General features: G+C 36.0%; 1 protein-coding gene across 1 annotated transcript; it reads right to left on the bottom strand.

Annotated features, from left to right (window-relative positions):
* Positions 1-11,577: 11,577 nt before the first annotated feature.
* Positions 11,578-13,254, bottom strand: LOC111372923 (intracellular protein transport protein USO1-like). Its single transcript, XM_022995350.1, has 3 exons — positions 12,420-13,254; positions 11,966-12,374; positions 11,578-11,878 (listed from the first exon to the last, which is right to left on the bottom strand). Exons 1-3 carry the CDS (start codon positions 13,252-13,254, stop codon positions 11,578-11,580), a joined length of 1,545 nt encoding a protein of 514 aa, XP_022851118.1.
* Between the last annotated feature and the right edge of the window lie 11,738 nt (positions 13,255-24,992).

Raw genomic sequence — 24,992 nt, 5'->3', positions numbered from 1 at the left:
GTGACTTGTTTACCCTCGAGAGATGGAAAATAAGTTAGACATTATGTTAATTGTCGTAAAGTTCGATAGAGGATAGAAATATACCGCTATGCTTTACGTGATCTTTAAGTATTCATAAATCTTTAATGCATTTTCATATGTTCGCATCCGTCATAGAAATATAGTCGGATCGCATATGAAAATAGGTTTAATTCTACTCGAGAGAAATTGTTAAACAAATTAGGAATATTGGTCTTCATAATTGAATCGTGTTGTCAATTTTATAAAGTTCGAATTAAAGGGGATTGATATAAGGGGATTCGGAATCCTAGTACGCATTTCGTTATCACATTTTTATAAAACTTGCATTTAGTTATAATCACACATTTAGGCTTTATATTTATAAGTAGTTATTAAATCATAATTTAGTTAGCGAAAATATCAAGAATTTCTATTGTTTCGGTTAAGGCGACGATAAGTAAAATTGATCTAATCAAATTCTGTGGGACGATATTCGGACTCATTTAATCCACTTTATTACTTGTTAACGAACCGTACACTTGCGGTAATTTAAATCGAAAGAAATATTTCGCGAACATGGATCAATGCCCATTGGTGGTGATGGCATAGGTTTGTAAGTCACAGTCTGAGTTTTTGTGACCAAATATCTTGAACATGTGACCTATCAAAGTACACGGGTCATATGTCAAAATGCTTAGGTTATGGTCACAGATACAGGAAATTTGGTCACGAGGTATTGGATCAAGACACAGATCGAAGAGATTTGTTCATCTGCCATTGGATCAAGTCAATGTCACATATAACAGGTCACATGTCAAAGTGTATACTTCATGGGTACGGATTCAAGAGATTTGTTCATAGGCAGTTGAATCACGTCGTAGGTCACATGTTCAAGAGATTTGGTCACAAACCATTGGCTTAAGACACAGATCGAAGAGATTTGTTCACCTGCCATTGGATCAAGTTAAGGTCACATATAACAGGGCACATGTCGAAGTGTATACTTCATGGGTGACGGATTCAAGAGATTTGGCCACAAATCAAGAAATTTGTTCACAGACTGTTGAATCAAGTCATAGGTCACACATCAAGTGCACAAGTCACATATTCAAGAGATTTGGTCACAGGCCATTCGCTTCGGTCACAAATCACAGATCCAAGAGATTTAGTCACAAGCTATTCGATTATATTATAGATCACATGTCACAAATTCAAGAATCTAGTCGCATGCAATTGATTTCTCCAACCTTAGTAATCCAAACTGGTCACAAATTCAAATAATCAAATACCGACTGTGAGAATTCAAATTATTTGGTCAGTTAACTGCTCTATAAATTACATCAGGAGCTATTTTTCAATTTTCAATTTAAAAAAAGTTATAGATTATACTATTACTACTCGGTCCCAGCACCAAAGAATTGATCATCACTCAGTGACAAACTAAGAACAATCAATTTGCCATTGAAGAAGTTGTTGACGAAGTGGAGGTTGGAGGGATGTTGGTGGCGGGTGGATGCCAGTGAGTGGGATGAGGGCGGTTAAGGTGGGTATGCATTGATTAATTTAATTTGATAATATTATTATTTAAAACTAAAAAAATGAAAATAAAAACCTTACTTTTGCATTTTGAAACTTAGTCTCTGAGATTTGATTTGGTGTATACTTAATAACTGAAATATGATTTTTTCCCTTTAATTAATGGGTCAAACTCATTTAAACATCTATAAACAATTCGGGTTCCATTGCAACACTACTTAATACATTCATAATCTTGCTAGTACAAAAAATAAAAATAATAATAACAATAAAATAAAAATAAAATTAATCTCTCATTCTTGTTCTTCCGTATGGTATATGTTCATCAAAATCCCGCAAGCATACATGTTTATTATACAAGTAATAATTGTGATGAAAGAGTTATCGTCCCACAGGGAATAATGTCTAATTCTAGTATATTTGATATGTTTAAATTCGTGTTTATAATCAAAAATTGATTTGTGAGTATCTAGTTGAGTCATGGATCTAAAACTTGTAAAATCAATGAAAATTTAGTTTAAAAATCAAATGACTTAACATATTCGATTTCCGATGCCACTAATCAATTCTTAGTTCTAATTCTCAACCAGTAATAATTATCTCAATTCATACACTTATGATGATCAATAATTCATCTTTTATTTATTATTCTTTTTCAAAATATAATAAACCTATGATTACCACGAGATGATTTTATTTTTAGTCCGAATTCATATGGCAAACATGCATTGACATTAAGGATTATCACACATGATTGCACACGCCACAAATATTATTCCTAACATTTAATGTCCTTGTGTTTCAAAAACAGTGTTCTACCTATCGCAAGTTTTTCAACTCTACGAATAAGCAACTTATTGTTCTAATGGTGCGCAAACATTAAAACAATATAAATATGCATGTTAATGGAATTACAATGCAAGAATCAAGGTAAAAACACAAGGTCTTGAATTAAAAATTAAGAATCAATTAGTTTTGTCATCCATCCAATACAAAGGAATTTAACCTATCATATTAAAGTAAGAATACAAAGAAAATAAAAGAAAATCATCACCCGAATAATTAAGGATGAAGAAAATCTAGAAATCTTCAATTTGTGCCTTCAAATTCGAATCCAAACGAAGAATTCTTCATTCTTCGATGTAAATTATATCAAAAGTTGGTTTACAATCACTTCCTTGCTTCTTTCCATGAATTCTTCATTCTTCAATTTTATTTCTATAAGAGTTTAGGTTGAAAGCGAAGTTTGGGCCGTTTGGCCCCGAATTTGCTCCGCGCGTTCCACTATGTAATTTCTCTCTCGATATAAGGGACTTGAGGTTTTGCGCGCACACCATTATGTACCCCGTGCGCGTGCATGTCGTATAAACTACTTTCAATTGTTGCACTCGTATAAACTACTTTCAATTGTTGCACCTTGCTCCGTCAATTTTGGTCTTCATTCATTTTAACTCTTATTTGATATCTTCTTGATCCTTTAGCATTCAATTCCATCCAATTAACTTCACACCTTCTCCAATCATCGACATGGGGTCCAAATCAACTATTGGTACTTTGGAATTTAGTCCTTAAACTTTGGATTCAACCCTTTTTGCCAAATTTTCGCTCCTTTTGTCGACTTCTATCATTTTTCATCGAGATGTATCTAACAAACTAAATATATACAAAATTAAGCCTCAATTCATTTAAAACAACAATAATCGCTCTAGTTTAACGACTCAGATAAGTATAATAATTACACTTATCAGTATACTATTAGAAGTTGAACAATTAGGCAGCTATGGTATGGAAAGATCGTGATAATCAAGACTCATAAATGTTGACGAATCCATGTGAAACCAAACCAACGGTTTCAAAAAACAATTTCGATTTGATTTTGCGATTTGGTATTTTCATTGTTCAACTCTTACACCAAATCAAAACTCGCTTTCACAGGCACCACCACTCTCCACTACCTTCCCTACCTCTACCTCCATCCTAAAACAAGATCAAAATTCACATCATCCCAAATTCGTATGCATAAACAGATTTAAATATATAAAGAAATTATCAACAGCCAAATCCAATTTTCACATTGAAACACAATAGTGCACTTAACCGTAAAAATTCAAAGGAAAAAAAACATAAACATATAAAGATCACTTTTTGTACTAGTAAAGCCAAAGATTGTGCAATTATCAAGACACGTCACCGAAGTTAATAAGTGCCTATTTGGGTTGGATTAAAATCTAATTTTAATCTAAGGTCCTCGTTTGTTTTTCATTTAAAATGAAAAATATAACCGTGATCCATCACATGAAGCCACCAAATTTGAATTTCTATCTCTTGTATAGGACCATAACAACTATATTTTCCATTCTCATTTTTACAAAAATGAGAAACAAACACCCCCAGTCAAAATCAAATAATCAATATTAACCACGTCTTTCATGAGTCCAACAACTTTTTATCCACACAATTCAAAAACTTTTAACACAATCTACTAAAAAATCTATTTATAATCCCACCAAACAACTTCTAATTGTTTCCGCAAACTAAATTGAGCTGCAACCACTGTAGGGTCCCCAATTTGCCCCATCAATGCCGATCGCCTCAAAATTTTGCTGTTCATCTACCCTAATTGTTGTTGCTACTGATCCTGCTAAATTCCCTCTTGTTGTTGCTGATGTTGTCTTGTCATTCTGATGCTGCTGTTGTTGCATTTGATTCAGCCTCTATATCGAAGAGGTCTTCTATAAACCCCGTTGCAACTGAATTGGAAACCCCAATTAAATTATTATAATTACTACTATCATTAGCGCCACCATTATTATTTTGCTGCAATTGTTGCTGAAGTAAACGATATTGGTAGTGTTTGCGACGATGATTGGTGGTACATTGCGAAAAACCTATCGTTCGACCCAACTAACACCTAGAGGGGGGGTGAATAGGTGTTCTTGCGGAATTAAAAACTTTTAGAATAATTCATGCAACAAGTCACACAAATTATAATTTGTCCAGATTAATTCACGTGCTTTATCTACCTATGTTGGATTACCATTGACAAGTAAATAAATTAAAGCGGTAAAAACACAATAAACATGTTGACGGAGAAATCCAAATGGGTAAAAACTTCGGGCACAAGCCAGTAGAGATTCACTATTGTAGAAACCAACTCACAGCACGCCAGACATCATTGACACTCTCAATTTTCTGACCTCCTTGCTGTATGAACTCAAGACCCTCCTGGATTTTGTAGATCCGTGCTAAATCCCAGCCTTGTATAATTTCTACCTCCCGTGAATCGCCACGCACTCCAGCTCTTCAAGCAAATCCTTCCCGGATCTTTAAACTGATGATCTTCTGGAAGTTTAATTGGAGTTGTGAGACAGGTGTTTTGGTGTTTATGGATTTGATGTTTTTACTCAACAAGCCAAGGATTGGTATGAGAACAATGAAGGATTTCTTTGGCTTTTGATCTTTGGAGAGAATGATTTGGATTTTTGGTTGCCAAGGAATTGAAAGAATATTCAAAGTGTTTTCAATGTGAATTTTCGGGTTAATGAACACGAATGGGACGTTTGGTATACATAGAGGTTGATATATGGTAATGTGGAGCGTCAAACATTCGCAAGCGTTTATAATTAGAATTGGCTAGGTAATACGGTCGCTCGAGCGAGGTACTGGCGAGCCTCGAGCGACATACCTTTCGCTCGAGCGACGGCTCAGCGTGAGTCCAGCGAAGTTGGTTCTGCAATTGTGGCTCGAGCGAGGTCAGGGCGAGACTCTAGCGAAATCAAAGCGCCGCTTGCATCTTCGAGGCATCCCACACAACCCTAGACCTAGCCTATAAACTTTAGTTAATTGCAACTCTAGTCCCTGAACTATTGGACATTGAAAATTTGGTCCTTGACTTTACAATTTTGACAATTTGGTCCTTGGTCACAGATTTGCCAATTACATATTTTCCTAACAAACTCTCCCTTTGGCATTCTATGACAAAAACACATTTGACAGTCAAGGATAAAAAACAAATTGACTCCAAACTACCAATCTATTCTATCACATCAGCAATATCTTGTTGAACCTGTTTCCTGAAAAACAAAACTCAAATACCACGTGAAAAAGCATGTGAAATGGAAACAGTAAATATAGAAAAGATATAAATCGTATATCATTAACCAGATTAAGAAGCAATAATAATGTATGTCTAAAACACCAAAAACAGACATTAAGATTGCCAAAACATCAAAAACTTAATCTAGTTATAAAATGACATATATACATCAACTTTATATCACAGTTATCAAAAAATAATTATCTGCTCCAATATCTATGCAATCTACTCCATATCAACTCAATTAATCTACTCCCCCTTTTTGTCATAAAGGGCCAAAGAAATGCTAAAGCAACAAAACGAACTAAGAAGCAGCATCTCCAGCACTGGAAGAATCAGAACCACTCTCAGCACTCGTGCTCTCCTCCAAATGATCTCGAATCCAGCGCAACTGACGCTGACAGACAGCAAGAGCACGGCGAAACGTAGACATCTCGGCTGACTGACGCTCCGAAGTAGCACGTAACTGCGTGATCTCAGCTATCATACGAGCCTGCTGCTCGATCAGTGTAGACATCTGACCCAGAAGCGGCACCATGGGGTCAACGGACAACGTAGCCACCCCAGGAATAGAAGTAGATGTCGAAGGACGGGAGGAGCTGAGCGAAATAGCCAAAGGAGGAGCGGGACGAGATGGAAGGAATACCCGAGAACCCCCAGTAAGTATATCAAAAATAGGATCGAGGGGCTCGAAACAATCAAAAGCATCAACAGCTGCAGCCGCCACTGTAGCCGGAGCAGAAGAAGAGGAAGACGGAATATGGGAACGACTCTGATGAATAGTCTGCTGTCCAATCGGACGTCCTATGCGACGAGTCGAACCCTCGGGGAATGAAGCACCCAAAAATAAAGCAACCCTATGAATCAAGCAGGCATAAGGTAACCCGATTCGACCCCCCAGAGTACGAAACGAAGCCAGAATCTGCTGGCAAACAAAGCTGGGTAGGTCAATCGAGTCCCCGCGAAGGAGGGCATAGAGAAAGCGGGCTCGCCCCATGGGTAAGGAAGAAGTATGGGCTACGGGCCATAGGCTTGTGCACACAATACGTAACAAAACTTGGCGATCAGTGGGAAGAGAACCCGTGGCCATCGTCGTAGGCCCCCCGACAGACGGGGTGTTCAGAATCGTCGACCGAACAAGGGAGTCGGCCGGATCAGCAAAGGGTAAAATATAGGGGTACGTAGGATGGGTAATCTCTGGTATACCTAAGGCCTGAGCTACGGCAGAAGGTGTAACCCTAAAAGAATGACCCCGCAAAAATACCCTAAAGGACGACCCGTCAATATCGTGGATATTCGTATAGAATTCCTGAACTAGGAGAGGGGGTGGAGGTGATAGACCAACAAGCAAAGGCTCCCAACCCCGAGACACTAAGATGGCAGCTATATCTACGGGAAGGCCAGACAAAATTACCTCACGCTCCACGAGAACGGGGCGTAAGGAGAACTGGGAAGTGAAGACCTCCTGGGCTGTAGCAGAAATGAACCTTGATCGACTGTAAGAGGTCGAACCACTAGCCGGCTGGGAAGAGGGACGTGATCGCTTACGGGCCATCTGGCACACGTAAAGAGGCAAGAAATGAGTCACATGAAAAATGCACATGAAACGATGCAACGTGTCATGATACATCGTGCACACAAATGAGGCACAAAAGTGATACATCGAAAAATGCGATCGACCCTAAGAGCAAAGTCATCACGACTCGAAACCCAACTAAGAATATGCGTAAAGCCACAATGAAGCAAAAATGGAATGAGAAAAATACCCAAACAACCCTAAGGAAACAAGAAAATAGCTAGGACATTGCATCGAACACGTGGCGTGCGTCACTTCGGCATGAATTCCCAAGCACACACGAGACACACCCATGCAACCAAGCACAATTCCACAAACTAGGCAACATGCTCTTCAAAATGAAACAAACCACATGCAAATCGGAGTTACGGAATGCAAGAACGAAGTCGACGAACATGGAAGAAAAAACAAGAAACACACTTAAAATAACCAACAAAGAATCACACAATGCGAGCTAAACTTTGAATAAAAGTGCGAGAAATGGCAATCCATGAATCAAAGAGATGCAAGAGGCACAGAATCCATAAGAAGTAAGCAATGATGCTCACAAAACCGAACAAACATGCAGAAAATGCAAAAACACAAAAAAACGAAGAAAAAAACAAGAAAAACTACCTCAAATGATGTTCAAGATGGAATTTTGATGTTGAAATCGGGTGTAAGTGCTTCGAATCGATCAATTACCAAGAATATTTGAAGAAATTGCAACACAAAAGAAGAAATGTATGTAAATGTAGGGAGAAAAATGAAAAAATAATGCGCGAAATGAAGAATTAGAATTCAAATACCCACACCGTCGCTCGAGCGAGACGACAGCGAGACTCGAACGAAAACAACACTGTTATTTTCGCTAGAGCGAACGGCACGCGAGCCTCGAGCGAAAACTCAAATTTCAAAAATAGCACCACAATTTTGAATTTTTTTTAAAAAAATGGCAGAACTCTTAGAAAATTACAAAATTAACCCTGAATTTCAAAATTTTGAAATGTGGAACGAAACGAAGTATGTAACCGAATATGCAACCGAGCCCAACAATAAGCATAAAGTCACAAACCCAATAATCAGCATATATACAAAACATAAGTCCACACAGAGATCAAATTACCATGGAGTAAAGTGTATACAGACCAACACCGTGAAGAGTGCCACGTAGTCAATGCAAGCGAGACTCAAAACCTTAAATTAGTGAGAAAGGACACGTGAAAACAACCAAACAAAGGTGTATGTCGACCAAGTAACAATCAAATCCAATACCACGAGGACCCAAATCAAATAATACGATTGTCACACTTTTACTCCCCCTAACTGAATGATCTCATGTTTTTTTTTTTTTTTTTTTTTAACAAACAAACTTAAGTGCAATGCTATCCTCATTAGGCGACATAGATGACCCCCGTAACGAACGTTGGGCCGGTGACTCCCAAGTCAGACGACCTTAGGACACCAGGTTAAAAACCCCTCGGGCTTAATAGTTCGAGTCAAATAGGCCCCGAAGATAGTCAAAAGTTCGACAAAATACAATAAACGTGGGGAAAGACAATATGATTAGGTGACACTCGTCCCAGATCAAGTCAAATGGACACACAATCCTAAGAATAGAAGATCACCATCCCAAGTCTCACCCAAGCGGTCAAGACTCACATACAGGACTACAGTGTGTGCTGTGCAAAGATGAATGATGAGCCATATACCCAAAACTCCACAGACAACGTGAACAATGATGGAACCTCAGACTCATACATATGATGAATAATAGAGTTAGATTCTAAATGTAAATGCCAGAATCGAGACATAAAAGGCACACACATGAAAAATTTCCCTTTTTTTTTTTTATACATTTAAACACACAAACAAAAACAGCAAATGAAGATGAAACAAACAAACAAAAATGCATCACACATACATGGGTCACATGCAAAGTATGAAGTGACTAGGTGCAAATGTGATGCAAGCATGAATATGCAAGAACCCATGATCAAATAGGTGAGCTAACACCAACAGCTGTCCGAAGCGACTCAAACCTCAACCCATCTAGTGGTTTCGTAAGTAGATCAGCCAATTGATTATTAGTAGAAATATGGTCAAGAGAGACAACATGTGATTCAACAAGCTCTCGAATGAAATGATGTCGTATGTCAATATGTTTTGTTCGAGAGTGCTGAATGGGATTCTTAGAAATATTTATCGCACTCGTATTATCACAGAAAATAGTCATTGTCCCTTGAATAATCCCATAATCACTAAACATTTGTTTCATCCAGAGAAGCTGAGTACAGCAACTCCCTGCAACTATGTATTCGGCCTCTGCCGTGGATAAAGATATTAAATTTTGTTTCTTACTTAGCCAGGCTACGAGATTGCTACCCATGTAAAAACAACCCCCAGTCGTACTTTTCCTATCATCTGCATTTCCGGCCCAATCGGCGTCGAAGTATCCAGCCAAATCAAGATTGGAATTCCTAGAATAGAATATCCCTAGATCCACTGTACCACTGATATACCTGATTATGCGTCTAACAGAGCTTAGGTGTGACTCTTTTGGATCTGCCTGAAAGCGAGCACACACTCCTACACTAAAGGCAATGTCAGGCCTAGTAGCTGTGAAATAGAGAAGACTACCTATCATGCTACGATATAGGGAAGGATCTACACTCTTACCAGAAGGATCACGACCTAACTTTAAGCTAGTACTCATCGGTGTCCTAGTATGCTTCTTACTATCTAACCCAAATCGCTTAACAAGATCCTTAGCATACTTAGACTGTGAGATAAACAGTCCATCCTCTGTCTGTCGTACCTCAAGTCCAAGGAAATAACTTAATTCCCCAACCATACTCATCTCGAACTCTCTCTGCAGACACTCAGCAAACTCAAACGCTAAAGACTCAAGAGGAGACCCAAAAATGATATCATCGACATAAATCTGAGCAATGGTAAAATTTTCTTCTATATGTCTAATGAATAAGGTCCTATCTGCACCACCTCGAGAGAACCCATGTTCTTCCAGATATGATGTAAGTCTCTCATACCAAGCTCTAGGAGCTTGCTTCAAACCATAGAGTGCTTTGTGAAGTTTGTAGACATAGTGAGGAAATTTTGGATCAACAAATCCCTTAGGTTTTTCCACATATACTTCTTCCTGAAGAAGTCCATTCAAGAAGGCACTCTTAACGTCCATTTGATGCAACTTGAACCCTAAGGAACATGCAACAGCAAGCAGAATCCTAATAGACTCAAGTCGTGCAACGGGGGCAAAAGTTTCATCAAAATCAATCCCCTCAACTTGAGTATACCCCTGAGCAACTAATCTCGCCTTATTCCTAGTTATAGTACCTTGGTCATCTGTCTTGTTCTTAAAGATCCACTTGGTACCAATAACATTACAATTTTCAGGTCTGGGAACTAAGATCCACACATTATTCCTAGCAAATTGATTTAGCTCCTCATGCATCGCATTCACCCAACACTCATCACTAAGGGCCTCTTCAACTTTCTTAGGCTCTACCTGAGAAACATAGCTAGTGTACGCTAGATTGTTCAGTACTCTCCTACGAAGTCTCATCCCTTCATCTAAATCCCCAATAATATTATCCTTAGGATGACTAGACTTAACCCTAGTCGATAGTTCCTTAGGATTTTTATCTAGATTTTGTGGAAGTATTTCCTTTTCAGATGTTTCAGGTTTCTTACGAGATGATTCAGGCACAGGTAGCTCAGTAGGATCACTTGAACTCAAAAGATCACCATCTTTATCACATTTTTCAGCACTCTCCCCCTCACTCACATCAATTTTAGCACTTCTACACACATAGTTAGAATTAGGTAATACCCCATAACAATTGTCAGATGTTCTAACCCCTTCAAGGACTACCCCACCGGATGAATCATACACGGTACATCTCTTCTGCACAAAACTAACCTCAAAGTCGTCGTCACAAATCTGACTAATGCTTAATAAATTTGACTTTAAACCTTCCACATAAAGCACATTAGAGATTACAGGTAAACCATGCATTTGTATAGTACCTTTGCCAAGAATAGGTGCAGAGCCCCCATCTCCAAAGGTAACCATACCACCATTACATTCATCAAGAGTAGTGAATAGAGCTTTATTACCACACATATGCCTAGAATATGCACTATCCAGGTACCACATATTAGAATTTTGAGCTTTTAAAGCAACATGAGCAACAAAACGGTTTTCTTGACTTGAAAGTCTACCTAGATCACCCTTTTTGACCCAAACCTTTTTAGAAGACAAAGTACTCTTAGTTAGCTTAGTAAGCATCTCAGTCAAATGACTAACCTGATTAGACAGAAAGCTAACCTGACTAGGAATGTTTTGATTTCTACGCTCATTGCCTAACTTTTAACATCTAGGCCTAGTGTGTCCTTGAGCTCCACAGTGGTGACAGGTGGGAATGAACCTAGGCTCAAAGGTACGTGTCTGTGGGTACCTAGTCCTGATGTTCCTACGTGATTGATGACTCTGTTCCCTAGGAACACTCTTACCCTTACTTGGACTCCTAACAGCATTAGACTTAGAGGCAGACACAAAGACAGTCTTAGATGGTCCAGCAACATGTGTATTTCCCTCAACATATCCTAGACCTCTCTTATCTCCCACTGGCTTATTCATTCCCAACAGGTTATCCAATTTATTAGTTCCACTTATGAATGTCTGAAGATGAGCATTAGATTTCTCCAATTCACTAGTCAAACTCTTAACCTTGTCTTCCAATTTCTCATTGACACACTTTAACTCACTACCACTCTTAAGTGAATCCTGAAGCTTACTACCCAGTTTCTCTTTTTCCCTTTCAAGTTCGTTAACCTTTTTAAGTAGGGCTTTATTGACCTTCTTTATTTTAAGACTCTCCTTAAACAACAGTTGATAAGCTTCTTGTAAGTCTATGTCATCCTCATCCTCATCCTCATTACCAGAATTATCGTTTGAATATTCTTCCTCAACCTTGTCACTTTCCTTATCAAATTCACTTTTAACAGTAGCCACAAATGCCATATAATTTCCTTCATCATCACTACTAGAGGATTCCTGCCTATCACTGGTCTCAGATTCACTATCAGTAAGTGAGACAACTAAGGCCCTATCTTTCCCTTTTCTTTGATTTTTCTTATAGCTAGGACACTCATTCCTATAGTGACCTATTCCTTAACACCCATGACATCTAACCAAACGTGGCTTCTCACTTGACCCTTTATTGTTAACTTTCTCAATTTTATCTTTTGTGAATCTGCTAGGGGCTCCACTCTTTCTATCCTGAGGCTTTCTCCTATTCTTGAGGACTTTTTGAAATTTCTTAACAAAGTATGCGATTTCCTCATCCCTAAGTGACTCAGTATCAGAAGATTCATCTTCTTTAATGGATTTTAGGGCTATGGACTTTCCTTTCTTATGTTGTGAGATAGTGAGTTCATTGGTTTGCAAGGATCCTACCAATTCTTCGATCTTAACTTCATCTAGGTACTTACTTTCCTCAATGGCAGTGACTTTAGGCCTAAATCTCTCAGGCAGAGATCTAAGTACTTTTCTCACAATCTTAGTCTCAGGAATTCTCTCACCTAGGTTGAAACTAGAGTTAATTATATCATTTAGTTTAGCGTAAAACTCAACAAAGGTTTCATCATCTTTCATCCTCACTTCTTCAAACCTAGAGGCTAGCATTTGCAATTTTGAGTTCTTTACTATCTTAGTTCCCTTATGTGTAGTTTCGAGAATGTCCAAAACCTCTTTAGCAGTTTCGCACATAGACACTCTCCTAAACTCTTCTGGAGATAGAGCCATGAATAATGCATGAATTCCCTTACTATTCCAATTACATGCAGCTAATTCATCTTTAGTCCACAGTGATATGTCAGTAAGGTTAATTGTTCCTGATACGGTAGTAGATGGAGGTTTCCAACCATTTTGAACGCTAATCCAAACATGCTCATCTAAGGACTTAAGGAACGCACGCATTCTAACCTTCCAATATGCATAATTACTTCCGTCGAAAAACGGAGGTACAGACAGTGATTGACTCATCTAGACAACTATGGGTCAGGACTCGAGATTATGCTCTGATACCACTTGAAAAACCTATCGTTCGACCCAACTAACACCTAGAGGGGGGTGAATAGGTGTTCTTGCGGAATTAAAAACTTTTTGAATAATTCATGCAACAAGTCACACAAATTATAATTTGTCCAGATTAATTCACGTGCTTTATCTACCTATGTTGGATTACCATTGACAAGTAAATAAATTAAAGCGGTAAAAACACAATAAACATGTTGACGGAGAAACCCAACTGGTTAAAAACTCCGGGCACAAGCCAGTAGAGATTCACTATTGTAGAAACCAACTTACAGCACACCAGACATCATTGACACTCTCAATTTTCTGACCTCCTTGCTGTATGAACTCAAGACCCTCCTGGATTTTGCAGATCCGTGCTAAATTCCAGCCTTGTATAATTTCTACCTCCCGTGAATCGCCACGCACTCCAGCTCTTCAAGCAAATCCTTCCTGGATATTCAAACTGATGATCTTCTGGAAGTTTAATTGGAGTTGTGAGACAGGTGTTTTGGTGTTTATGGATTTGATGTTTTTACTCAACAAGCCAAGGATTGGTATGAGAACAATGAAGGATTTCTTTGGCTTTTGATCCTTGGAGAGAATGATTTGGATTTTTGGTTGCCAAGGAATTGAAAGAATATTCAAAGTGTTTTCAATGTGAATATTCGGGTTAATGAACACGAATGGGACGTTTGGTATATATAGAGGTTGATATATGGTAATGTGGAGCGTCAAACATTCGCGAGCGTTTAAAATTAGAATTGGCTAGGTAACACGGTCGCTCGAGCGAGGTACTGGCGAGCCTCGAGCGACGTACCTTTATCTCGAGCGACGGCTCAGCGTGAGTCCAGCGAAGTTGGTTCTACAATTGTGGCTCGAGCGAGGTCAGGGAGAGACTCTAGCGAAATCAAAGCGCCTCTTGCATCTTTGAGGCATCCCACACAACCCTAGACCTAGCCTATAAACTTTAGTTAATTGCAACTCTAGTCCCTGAACTATTGGACATTGAAAATTTGGTCCTTGACTTTACAATTTTGACAATTTGGTCCTTGGTCACAGATTTGCCAATTACATATTTTCCTAACACATTGGATGGAGTGAAAAGGATGTTGCGGGCTGGGTGTTTTGGGGAGGACTGCTGTGGCCGCCAGCCTTTTGGCGATGACATCGACCATGGTGTGAATGGCCATGGGGAAGAAGGATGAGGGTGGGTGGTGGTGGTGATTTTTGTTTTTGTTTTTTTAATTTCTGATTTTTACTCATTATTGTATTTATATATCAATTTTTTAATTATCGCGTGCTTTATGATAATTTTGGGTGCATTTGAACCCATTTTATTTTGAAAAATATAGTGGATTGATGGAGAATGTGTAGTTAAAAAAGAAGAATTTTTTTTTTGGTTTACTTGTAATATTATTTTAACAAAAAATGTGTGGTTGAAAATGAGTACTGTAGAAAAAAATGTGGCAGAATGTAAAATAATGGGTGACAAACTAGGGACTTTGTCCAAATAATTTTGAAAGATGTTATAGATCCAAGGTAGAAAACAGGGAAAAAAGGGGACGCCACGCGTTGACAAGCAATTGGACAGTTTGATTTTTTTAAAAAACACATCCAATAAAAAGCATCCAAATTAGCTTGTTTTCTTGCTTCCTGTCTTCTGTAAGTGTTATGCCCTAAATCCAATCGATTTAGGTTGTAAACGCTTTTAATATATTTAATGCATTTGATTTTGGCGAGATCTATTATTTATTTAAATTAATTTTGTAATAAATATTATTAAATAATAGAATCCGAAGATCCAATTTTTAGGTAATCTGTTAATCACAAGGAGTTGTGATTGTGAGATACAAATTACATATAATTGGATCTTGAATAAACCATGGTCGTAAGTAATAACGAGATACGGATATCGTTAATACAGTTAGACCATCACGTGTGGCATTTCTTACTTGTGAAGTAAGTAGCTGATCTCACGAGCTAAAGTGTGGTGACACTTAAATGAACATGTGGATGTTTTGTTATAGAACAAAACATTGGAGACCCGCTAAGAGATTCCACATGGATAACTATCTGAGTGTCAGTGGCTAATCTCTAACGTTCGGTAGTGGAATTGATCCTTTGACTTGAAGTCGTCATAGTACCCTATATAAGGACAGTCATACTTTGGCGGTGTTGGATGTTGCTCTGAAAGGGGCCACTAATACGACATCGTTCGGGTACATCAAGAATCGTATGAAGGTTGTGATTGATCAATAAAGGATTCGTCACTCTTAGATAGTAGGAGATTATGATCTGCGTTTCATTCAATTAAGTCGATGATGAAATCCTTGGCCAAGATGTACTCATAAGTCGAAAATGAGTTTTCGATTTATATTGACTTAATAGTGGAATGAAAAATATGATCAATGATCGAGATTGACACAATTCCATATCTCGTAATTGATCGGATCATATTGACGAAGGGATAATAGTTTCGTGGTAAACGAACGAATTTGGTTTTGTCATACCACGTGACATTTCTCGTCACATGTATTGCCCTGACACATTGCTAGATGTCAATCAGGGACGCGAGTGTGAATTGACGATAAATTAAAAGGGTGTATTAATTTATCAATTTTGATTAGATCAAAGTAATATTTCACGACGTTAGGCATCGTGGTCGGGAACCTAATGGGTCGCACACAAAAGAGAATTGGAAGATTGCAAATTCTCAATTGGTTAATTTAACAATCGTTGGATAAATTAATTAATTGAATTTGTTATTTATAATCCCGAATTAATTAATTGGATTAATTAATTCACGGACCGGATTTAATTAATTGGATTAATTAAATATTGGACCGGACCGGGCCGGGTCCGTTTGGGTTTATATATATATATACAGCTAGGGTTTGAAGTCCATAAGGTTTTCATTATTCTTGCTGGCACAAGAGAGAAACCCTAGCAGTTGAAGTCTATTCTCTGTGTAGATTTCATTGGAGGCTGGACAATTGGACAGCTGTGGGAGGCAAATTCAAGCTGCTGGAAAGGAACAACGCGAAGGAGTTTGCAAATTACAAGAAAAGGTATATTTCTTATCACAGTTTTTATCTAAATACAAAGTTGAATCATGAATGGGAATTGAAACTTGTTAAATTCCGCTGTGCATGTTTAAGTAAATTCCCTACATCTTCAACCTTGTTCAAGGAGTTTAATTCAATAATTTTTAAGTGTGCATTGAAATGAGGAACAAATATTCATTCTATGTCATTCCAATGGAACTTTTGGATGAAAATCGTAATCAAGATAAAAATATTTTAATTGCTAGAATGTTAAATATAAGAATGCAACGAAAAAAAGGCGGAAATGTGGGACAATCCACAAATATTGAAAAATTGCAAGACAAATGAAATGTTGTCCAGTAAACAATACCACAGTCAATATAAACGCCTCATATAAAAAAATTCGATGAGAAGAAAATCATATTGTGGAATGATTATCCGAACTATATTTATACTAATAGAGGATGTGCCCTTTTACTTTGATTTAATTGGTTGACACATGCATCCATATATTCATTGAATTATTTGGTTGGCAAATAAATCAAATGCAACTTATGTTCACATAGAAGATACTCGTCAATTTACATGTACGTTACAAGTATTTCATTAATTGTTAGAGTCAAGTTATATTAATGTTTGGAAGAACCTATAAATAATTATGTACTCCAACATGTAAAATAGAAGTAAGCCACTAGTTATATAAGGCATCAAATGTTATAAGGTCCTGAATAATAGGACCTAACATTCCCTTGAACCTAAAAAAAAAAATTACTCTCAGAACTGTACCAAGACATTTTATTTACGCCTAAAATATATTGTGTAGCAATTTTGCACGTGAGTATGAGATTTACACTAGAACGTATTTTTCACTAAAGTAATAGATGGCTGATTAATTGGTTGGTTTTTTCGACACATTATAAGTTTAGTGTAAAAAAAATAAATTAAAGTTCAGTGGCCAAGGTGACAATAATTGCGAAGTAGAGTAAAAATTTGTGAAATTAACCCATAATATTGTGGAAAAGCAATTAAGAAATGGAAATATTTTCGATTGTGTAGAAAATCTCTAGTACTCCCCTCGAACATGAAAATTGAATACTCCCTGACATTATTTAATCAACATGTGTATTATTGATTCATGTATGAATCCCAATTAAATAGTTAAATCTCAATCATATAATATATATGTCAATTACTTTATACTCTAGGAGTACTAAAATATTTCCGTCCTCAAATTGATGCGTGAATATAGTGTCAAGCCCTTCCTCCAACCTTGTGATAATTGATTATCCACTTAATCTTCCTTTGTTTGGTTTTGGTGATCAATTTGCTACATGAATTTATTTACCAAATACCTATATGATTCATGCGGTCAGTCACATTTTCTTAAATTCAGAGACTGCTTAATAAAGAAAAAAAAAAAGGAAAACTTGACTAATATGTATCCATCCTTCTAACAATAATCTCAAAGAACTAGACAGACCATTATTTCAAACAACCCTAAACTTTTACCCATATTATTAGAATTTATATCCGTGTTTCAAAGATTCTTCAAACTTATCATACTAACATTTCAAAGAATTATCATCAGCGATCTTCAATTTTTAAGAATACAAAAAATTCAATTTTTTGAAATTGTTCAAACCTTAACTTAAATGAAAAATGAGCATCATCAATATATATAAGAAATAATCATTTCTGGAAGATTTTTCAGTTGAATGTGTTATCTCATCATTGAAATTTTCATCCAAGTTCTTCTTTCATGAATAATGCGTTTTTCATTAAATGTATGTTCAACTTTCATTTGCAGATTCAAATTCAATTTCTTGATATATTTAAAAAAAAAAAAAAAGAACACTTTCAAGTTATTAATTATAGCATTAGTAGAGATATCCTCAATTTACAGTATTTAGCTTACTTTTATCAATAATTGATATATATTGCACCAAATAATCATGTCAAACAAGAACTCAAAATTCATAATGTCAAAAGATAAACTTTAGTATTTCTAAATGATTAAGATCATCATATATTTCTGTCAATTGTTCTAAAGTGACTTTTATTTGTAGCGCTTGAAATCTTATTGCTTTGAACGTTTACATTTTAATTAAAGATAATTTTTGCTAAATGGACAATTGAATTGACTTGATTTATTGCATTTTTACTTTATTCTATTTGTAATTTTTTTATGCAACATTCTATGCCTCCATTTCATTGAGAGTAGTCGGTGATGAATTGAGTACGCTTATACATTTTTGAGAAGCCCAAATGAATATCTCATTTCATTTGATGTAGGAACCATATGTCAATCAGAATTTCATGTATATTATTGAGAAATTATATAATATTGTAAAGGACTAACCACTTGCACAGATGAGTATTTTAACTGGAAATTCTCAGGAGAAGTAGATGAAAATTTTCCTTTGATCCTGACATCCCCGGAGTACCAACTTCTTAGTTTATCTTGCAAAACCAGCAGTTTAAATTTGTATTTGTGTAATTTTTGGTGTAAAGTATGAAAGAAAAAAGAATGAGAGAGAGGGATAGAAAGGCGTGGGAAAGAGAGACAGGAGATGAAGGTGAGAGTTGGGAAAATCTGTGCTTTTAACTGACTAATATTGAAGAAACTGATTAAAACTCAGAACTCTCAAATTTCTTTTAGTTAGAATGCCTCACTATCCTAACCACTATGTAGGTCCCAGATACATCAACCTTTTATATTAAAGACGACTTTGGTTTTGAAAACAAAAAGTAAAATTGCAAAAATAAGAACACAAGATTTTTCGGTCGTGGCCCCGAGGTTCGGCGACCGCTGTTAACACCTAATCCCCGTTGAGCATCCCTAAGAATTTAGCTCGAATCCACTAAGAAAGCCCCTAAAATGAGCAAGAATGTTACAGATCTAAACCACAAATATTCGAACACAAATAATCTCTCAAACTCTAATTTCTCTTTATACAAATTACTCACAAAGAGTACTCAACATTCAGTATATTATAATCTCACAAAAAGATTACTAAAATCATTAAGAAGATGAATTTATAGAGACTCTCAAAGATGAAAGCACGAAGGAGACGAGAGAGGAATGAAGAAAACAAAACCGCTGCCCTAACCCTAGAACGAAGAATTCAATTTAAAAGGAATACGATCAATCGCTGATCCAACGGTACAGATTTTATCAAGTGTCAGCCATCCATTTAAAATGTATCAATGCACAGAACATAAACACACTTTTAATCTATTCCAGAAACTTCAATTAATTGGATCAAAAGGACCCGGTTTCTTAGGTTGGTTATTCTGGACCAATTTAATAAATGGGCTTAAAAATGTAGCAACCAATTTACAATCTCCACCTTTGCTTCATTTTTATGACTCTCAATAGTGGACTCAAACTTCACCTCAGTTCATATGCTCAGTTAAACCTGTCAAAAAACAAAAAACTAGTTAGTTTCAAGATTCAATAACTTCAAAGAATCTTGAAATTTATTCAATGGTGTTACCTTTGTGCTTGCATCTACTGGATTTACTTTAGTGGATATTTTTACCAGTTTTATATCATCCTTTTCAATTATATCCCCAATGAAGTGAAACTTAACATCTATGTGTTTGGTTCTATCATAAAACACTGGATTTTTACTTAAAAAAAATAACACTTTGATTATCTAAACAAAGCTCCACCATATTTTCTATAAACCCCAATTCATTTAATAGACCGTTTACCCACAGACCTTCTTTTACAGCTTCTGTGGCTGCAATGTGCTCAGCTTTAGTGGATGATAAGACAACTAATTTTTGAAACTAAGACTTCCAACTCACGCAGGTGTTATTTATTACATAAAAATATGCAGTGGTAGATTTTCTATTGTCTAAATTTCCAGCAAAATCAGAATCAACATACCCTTTTAGTGTAAGACCATTTTTATCAGATTTAAACATAAGTCCTAAATTCTGAGTACCTTTTAGATATCTGATTAAATGTTTCATAGCTTCCCAGTGTGTTTCCCCTGGATTGCTCATAAATCTACTTAAAACACTTACAGTAAAGGCAACATCTGGTATAGAGCAGACCATAACATACATGACAGATCCTACTGCATTTGCATAAGGCACATTTGCCATTCTATTATATTCATCTTCAGTTTTGGGTGAATGTTTAACAGACAACTTCAGACAAGCAGATAAAGGGAGGCTAACTGATTTTGATTCATGTAGTGAAAACCTTTTAACTACCTTTTGTATTTAGGATTCTTGAGTTAAAAATAATTTTCCATCTATTCTATTTCTTTTTATTTCCATTCCTAATATTTTTCTAACAGGTCCTAGATCCTTCACTTCAAATTCACATTTAGGTTTTCCTTTTAAGGAATCAATTGCAACTTTATCATGACCAGCAAGAAGCATATCGTCTACATATAGAAGTAAATAGAAAAATCAGAATTTCCCACACACTTGAAATAAAAACATGAATCATATTCAGATTTATTAAAACCAATGCTTTGTATAAAACTGTCAAATCTCCTATACTATTGCCTAGGAGCTTGTTTCAGGCTATAAAGGGATTTCTTCAGTAAACACACTAAGTTTCTATTCCTTTTATTTTTAAATCCCTTAGGTTGAGACATATATATTGTTTTATCTAATGTTCTATAGAGAAAAGCGGTTTTCACATCCAATTGTTCTAATTTTAAGTCAAATTGTGCTACTAAAGCAAATAGAATCCTAATTGATGTGTATTTAACAACAGGTGAAAATATGTCATTATAGTCAATTCCTTCTCTTTGTGTGAAATCCTCAGTTACTAATCTTGCCTTATATCTATTATTGCCTCCTTTCAAATCACTTTCTTTTATTTTATACACCCATTTGCAGTCTACCAGTTTGCAGTCAATAGGTTTTTCTACCAAATCCCATGTATGATTCTTATTTAGAGAGTCCATTTCTTCTTGCATTGTAGCAAGCCATCTTGCTGAATCTTTACAAGAAACAGCTTCTTCAAAGGAGGATGGTTCAGAACTTAGGGTTTCAGATTCAATATGTTTAGATACATAGTCTGCTTGTAAAAATCTAGAAGGGGTTCTACTTACTCTCCTTTCCTTGTCTCTAGCAAGTTGATAATCTTGCAGATCAGTAGTAGGGTTAAAAGTTTGGTTGTCATCTAAGTTTTCATCAGTTATAACTTGGGTCTGTTCTAGAGGTTGCTCCACCTCAATTTGAGTTTGATTTTGATCATCTTGGATATCAATTTCAATACTGGTAGACACAAAGTCTTTATCGTTTAATTCTTCTATATTGTTGTCACTAAGACAAGGGAAATCTTCTTCATTAAAAATAACTGATCTACTTATTATGACCTTATAGCCTCTAATTTCTTTCAACCACAATCTGTAACCTTTAACTCCTTTCCCATACCCTAGAAACACACACTTACTGGACCTGGGATCTAATTTCGAACCAGTTTGGTGTGAATAGGCTGCACAACCAAAAGTTTTTAGATAGGAATAATTTGGCATGGATCATGTCTAAAGTTTTTCAGGTATTTGATAGTCTACAGAACTTGAAGAACTTCTATTTATAAGGTAACAGACTATCTTAATAGCTTCTCCCCAGAATATTTTGGGTAGACTAGAACTTATTAGCATGCATCTAGTTCTTTCAATAAGTGTCATATTCATCCTCTCAGCAATTCCATTTTGATGGGAGTATAGACAACAATTATGTGTCTCTGTATTCCATTAATGCTACAGAATTGATCAAATTCAACATTGCAGAATTCTAGACCATTGTCTGTTCTTAATGTTTTTATCTGTCTATCAGTTTGGTTTTCTACCATGATTTTCCAATTTTTAAAGGTTATGAAAGCATCTGATTTATTTCTTAATAAGAGGATCCATACCTTTCTGGAAAAATCATCTATTATTAGGAGATAATATCTGTAGCCTGAAGCAGTGCACACAGGTGCAGGCCTCCATAAATCAACTTGTATATAATCAAGAGTATTCTAGAATTTAAGTATGTCTGTACTAAATGGCATTCTATTCTGTTTACCTAAAAGAACTTTGTCTTTTCCGGAGACACCTTCTTTTGAAAGAAGTTTTAATCCCTTCTCCCCAAGATGTCCAAGTCTCCTATGCCACAGTTCTGAATTATCATATTGAGTCACTAAGTTCACATCATTATTAGGAGACACACACTTAGCACTTATCAAATAAATTCCATTTGTTTTAGATGTATTAATGATAAGGTTCTGATTTTTCTTTATCTTTGTTAAACCCTTATTAATTTCAATTTTATAATCTTCATCATCTAGAGCTCCTAATGAAATAAGATTCCTTTTCAAGGCAGGGACATATCTTGTATCTTTTAAAAGTAATGTTTGATTACTTTCAAGTTTTAACATAATGTTTTCAATCCCTTTCACTTCACAGGACTCATTATTTCCTTGTTTTACAAAACCTTCATTTAGATTTGAAAAATCAGAAAAACAGCTAAGGTTTGGACACATATGAAAAGACCAACTAGAATCAAGATCCCAGTCTTCACTTGTTCTTTCATATGAGGAGACATAGGCAACACCAATGTTTACCCCTGCTTCTTTATAAGAAGCAGTATTAGCAAAAGGACCATCACTATGATTAGATCCATTTCTTTGATCTTTAGCATTTTTAAAGCAATCTTTGATAAAATGTCCAGGTTTACCACAATAGTAGCATTTCCTATTCTTATCATATCATTTATTATTTTTCTTATCTTTTGCCCTATTATTACCCCATTTTTTCTTCTGAAAATTCTTACTTCTATTACCCTGACTAAAATTACTAACCCCTTTAGACTTAGTCCTAGGGTTAGGCAAAGAAGTTTCAACACTAAGAGCTTCTTTATGTTCTGATCTTAACTCGAGTTCCCTATTCTTTAGGGAATTATGTATTATATCAACAGTTAGATCATCCCTACCATATTCTAGGGCATCCCTTATGTCCTTATATCTATCACCCAGTGCATTAAACAGACAATCTACCTTTTGATCACTTGAGATTTTCTCACCACAGTTTATAAGGTCTTGTGTGATCTTATTGAACCTATCCATATTCTCTTCTAAGTCAACACTAGGGTCAAACTTATGGCTGAAAAATTGTTTCCATAGAAAACACTTATTTGGTAGGGTTTTAATCAGATATTGTTTCTCTAGGGCTTCCCACAATTCAGCTGCAGTATCAGTATCATCTAGCTTCCTAATCACAGAATCAGATAAGTGGAAAAATAAGGTACTCCATGCCAATTCATCTTGTTCAGTTCTCCTAGCTTCACTTAGGGTTGCATGCCAAGACTCATCGATTGATTTCACACATTTTAATTGCATTAAGAGTGCTTTTATTTTTTTGCGCCAGAGACCAAAGTCTCATTTGCCATCCCACATAGGAACATCAATTTTGGTGGCCATAGTGTGCAAGAGTGTAACAATTGTTCTCGAGAGTTTCAGAATCAAGTTAAAATATCACACAGATCAATTTATTTTATACAGGAGCTTATGATTTGAGAGAGAAACAACACTAACAGATTGATTATTTCACATATGTTTATACTCAAATAGCAATGTGTACTCAATACATGTAATTTACATATACAGATATCACTTTACAATATTAGATGAATCAATATGCAGTTATGTAGGTTTATTAAACTGATTCAAAAAGTTCAAGACAGTAGCATATATAACAGTAATATTTGTCAGGAAGTGATTCTAATTTTTACAGGTTGTTTAACATTCAACAGTAAGTCACAAAGACATATAGACTTACACACAGTAAGCTACAAGTTTAAAAAGAAAGGAACAGATGTACCTTCGAAGAAGATTAATCTCAGGCTAAAAGAAAAAATTATAGTTTCTGAATACACCAACATTCGAGTATCAGTTACAAATAACAGTATATACAGCATACTAACTATAGAATCAGAAAAACGTATTTTTAAAATTTTAGAAAAAAGTTCAGTTTCTTGAATCGAAGCCCCAATCCCAAAGTTTCTAGGGTTCTCTCAAGGACCCCTAAACAGAGATAGAGTTAGGGGAGATTTGAAGAAACCCTAGGTTTTTCTAGGCGTTTAAAGTACCAGGATTTCACAAATACTGCAAGTATATAAAAGCAGAATACTCAGAAAGCACCAAGAACTAGTTTCTTATATTTTTCTTTTGAAAAACCCCAAAAATTTTCAAGAGCAGAAAAGTAAAAATCAGATCTGAGATTTTCTTCGAACACAGTTCATATTAAACGATTTTCCTAAGCTCTGATACCACTGCAGGTCCCAGATACATCAACCTTTTATATTAAAGACGACTTTGGTTTTGAAAACGGAAAGTAAAATTGCAAAAATAAGAACACAAGATTTTTCGGCCGTAGCCCCGAGGTTCGACGACCGCTGTTAACGCCTAATCCCCGTTCAGCATCCTTAGGGATTTAGCTCGAATCCACTAAGAAAGCCCCTAAAATGGACAAGAATATTACAGATCTAAATCACAAAGGTTCGAACACAAATAACCTCTCAAACTCTAATTTCTCTCTATACAAATTACTCACAAAGAGTACTCAACACTCAGTATATTATAATCTCATAAAGAGATTATTAAAATCATCAAGAAGATGAATTTACAGAGACTCTCGAAGATGAAAG

Source organism: Olea europaea, unplaced genomic scaffold, assembly GCF_002742605.1.
Source record: "Olea europaea var. sylvestris unplaced genomic scaffold, O_europaea_v1 scaffold1049, whole genome shotgun sequence".
In the NCBI taxonomy this organism is placed as follows: domain Eukaryota; kingdom Viridiplantae; phylum Streptophyta; class Magnoliopsida; order Lamiales; family Oleaceae; genus Olea; species Olea europaea.
Note: the sequence above shows the minus strand (reverse complement) of the source record. Positions and strands in the feature narration are given on the sequence as shown.

Excerpts from the sequence above, each read along its gene's own strand:
- LOC111372923 (XM_022995350.1), bottom strand. The coding sequence starts at position 13,254 with ATGAGTCAATCACTGTCTGTACCTCCGTTTTTCGACGGAAGTAATTAT. Across the intron at positions 12,375-12,419 it reads AGTTAACAATAAAGGGTCAA|GTCACTATAGGAATGAGTGT; the intron begins GTGAGAAGCCAC and ends GTTAAGGAATAG. Across the intron at positions 11,879-11,965 it reads AAGAGTGGTAGTGAGTTAAA|TGGAACTAATAAATTGGATA; the intron begins GTGTGTCAATGA and ends GACATTCATAAG.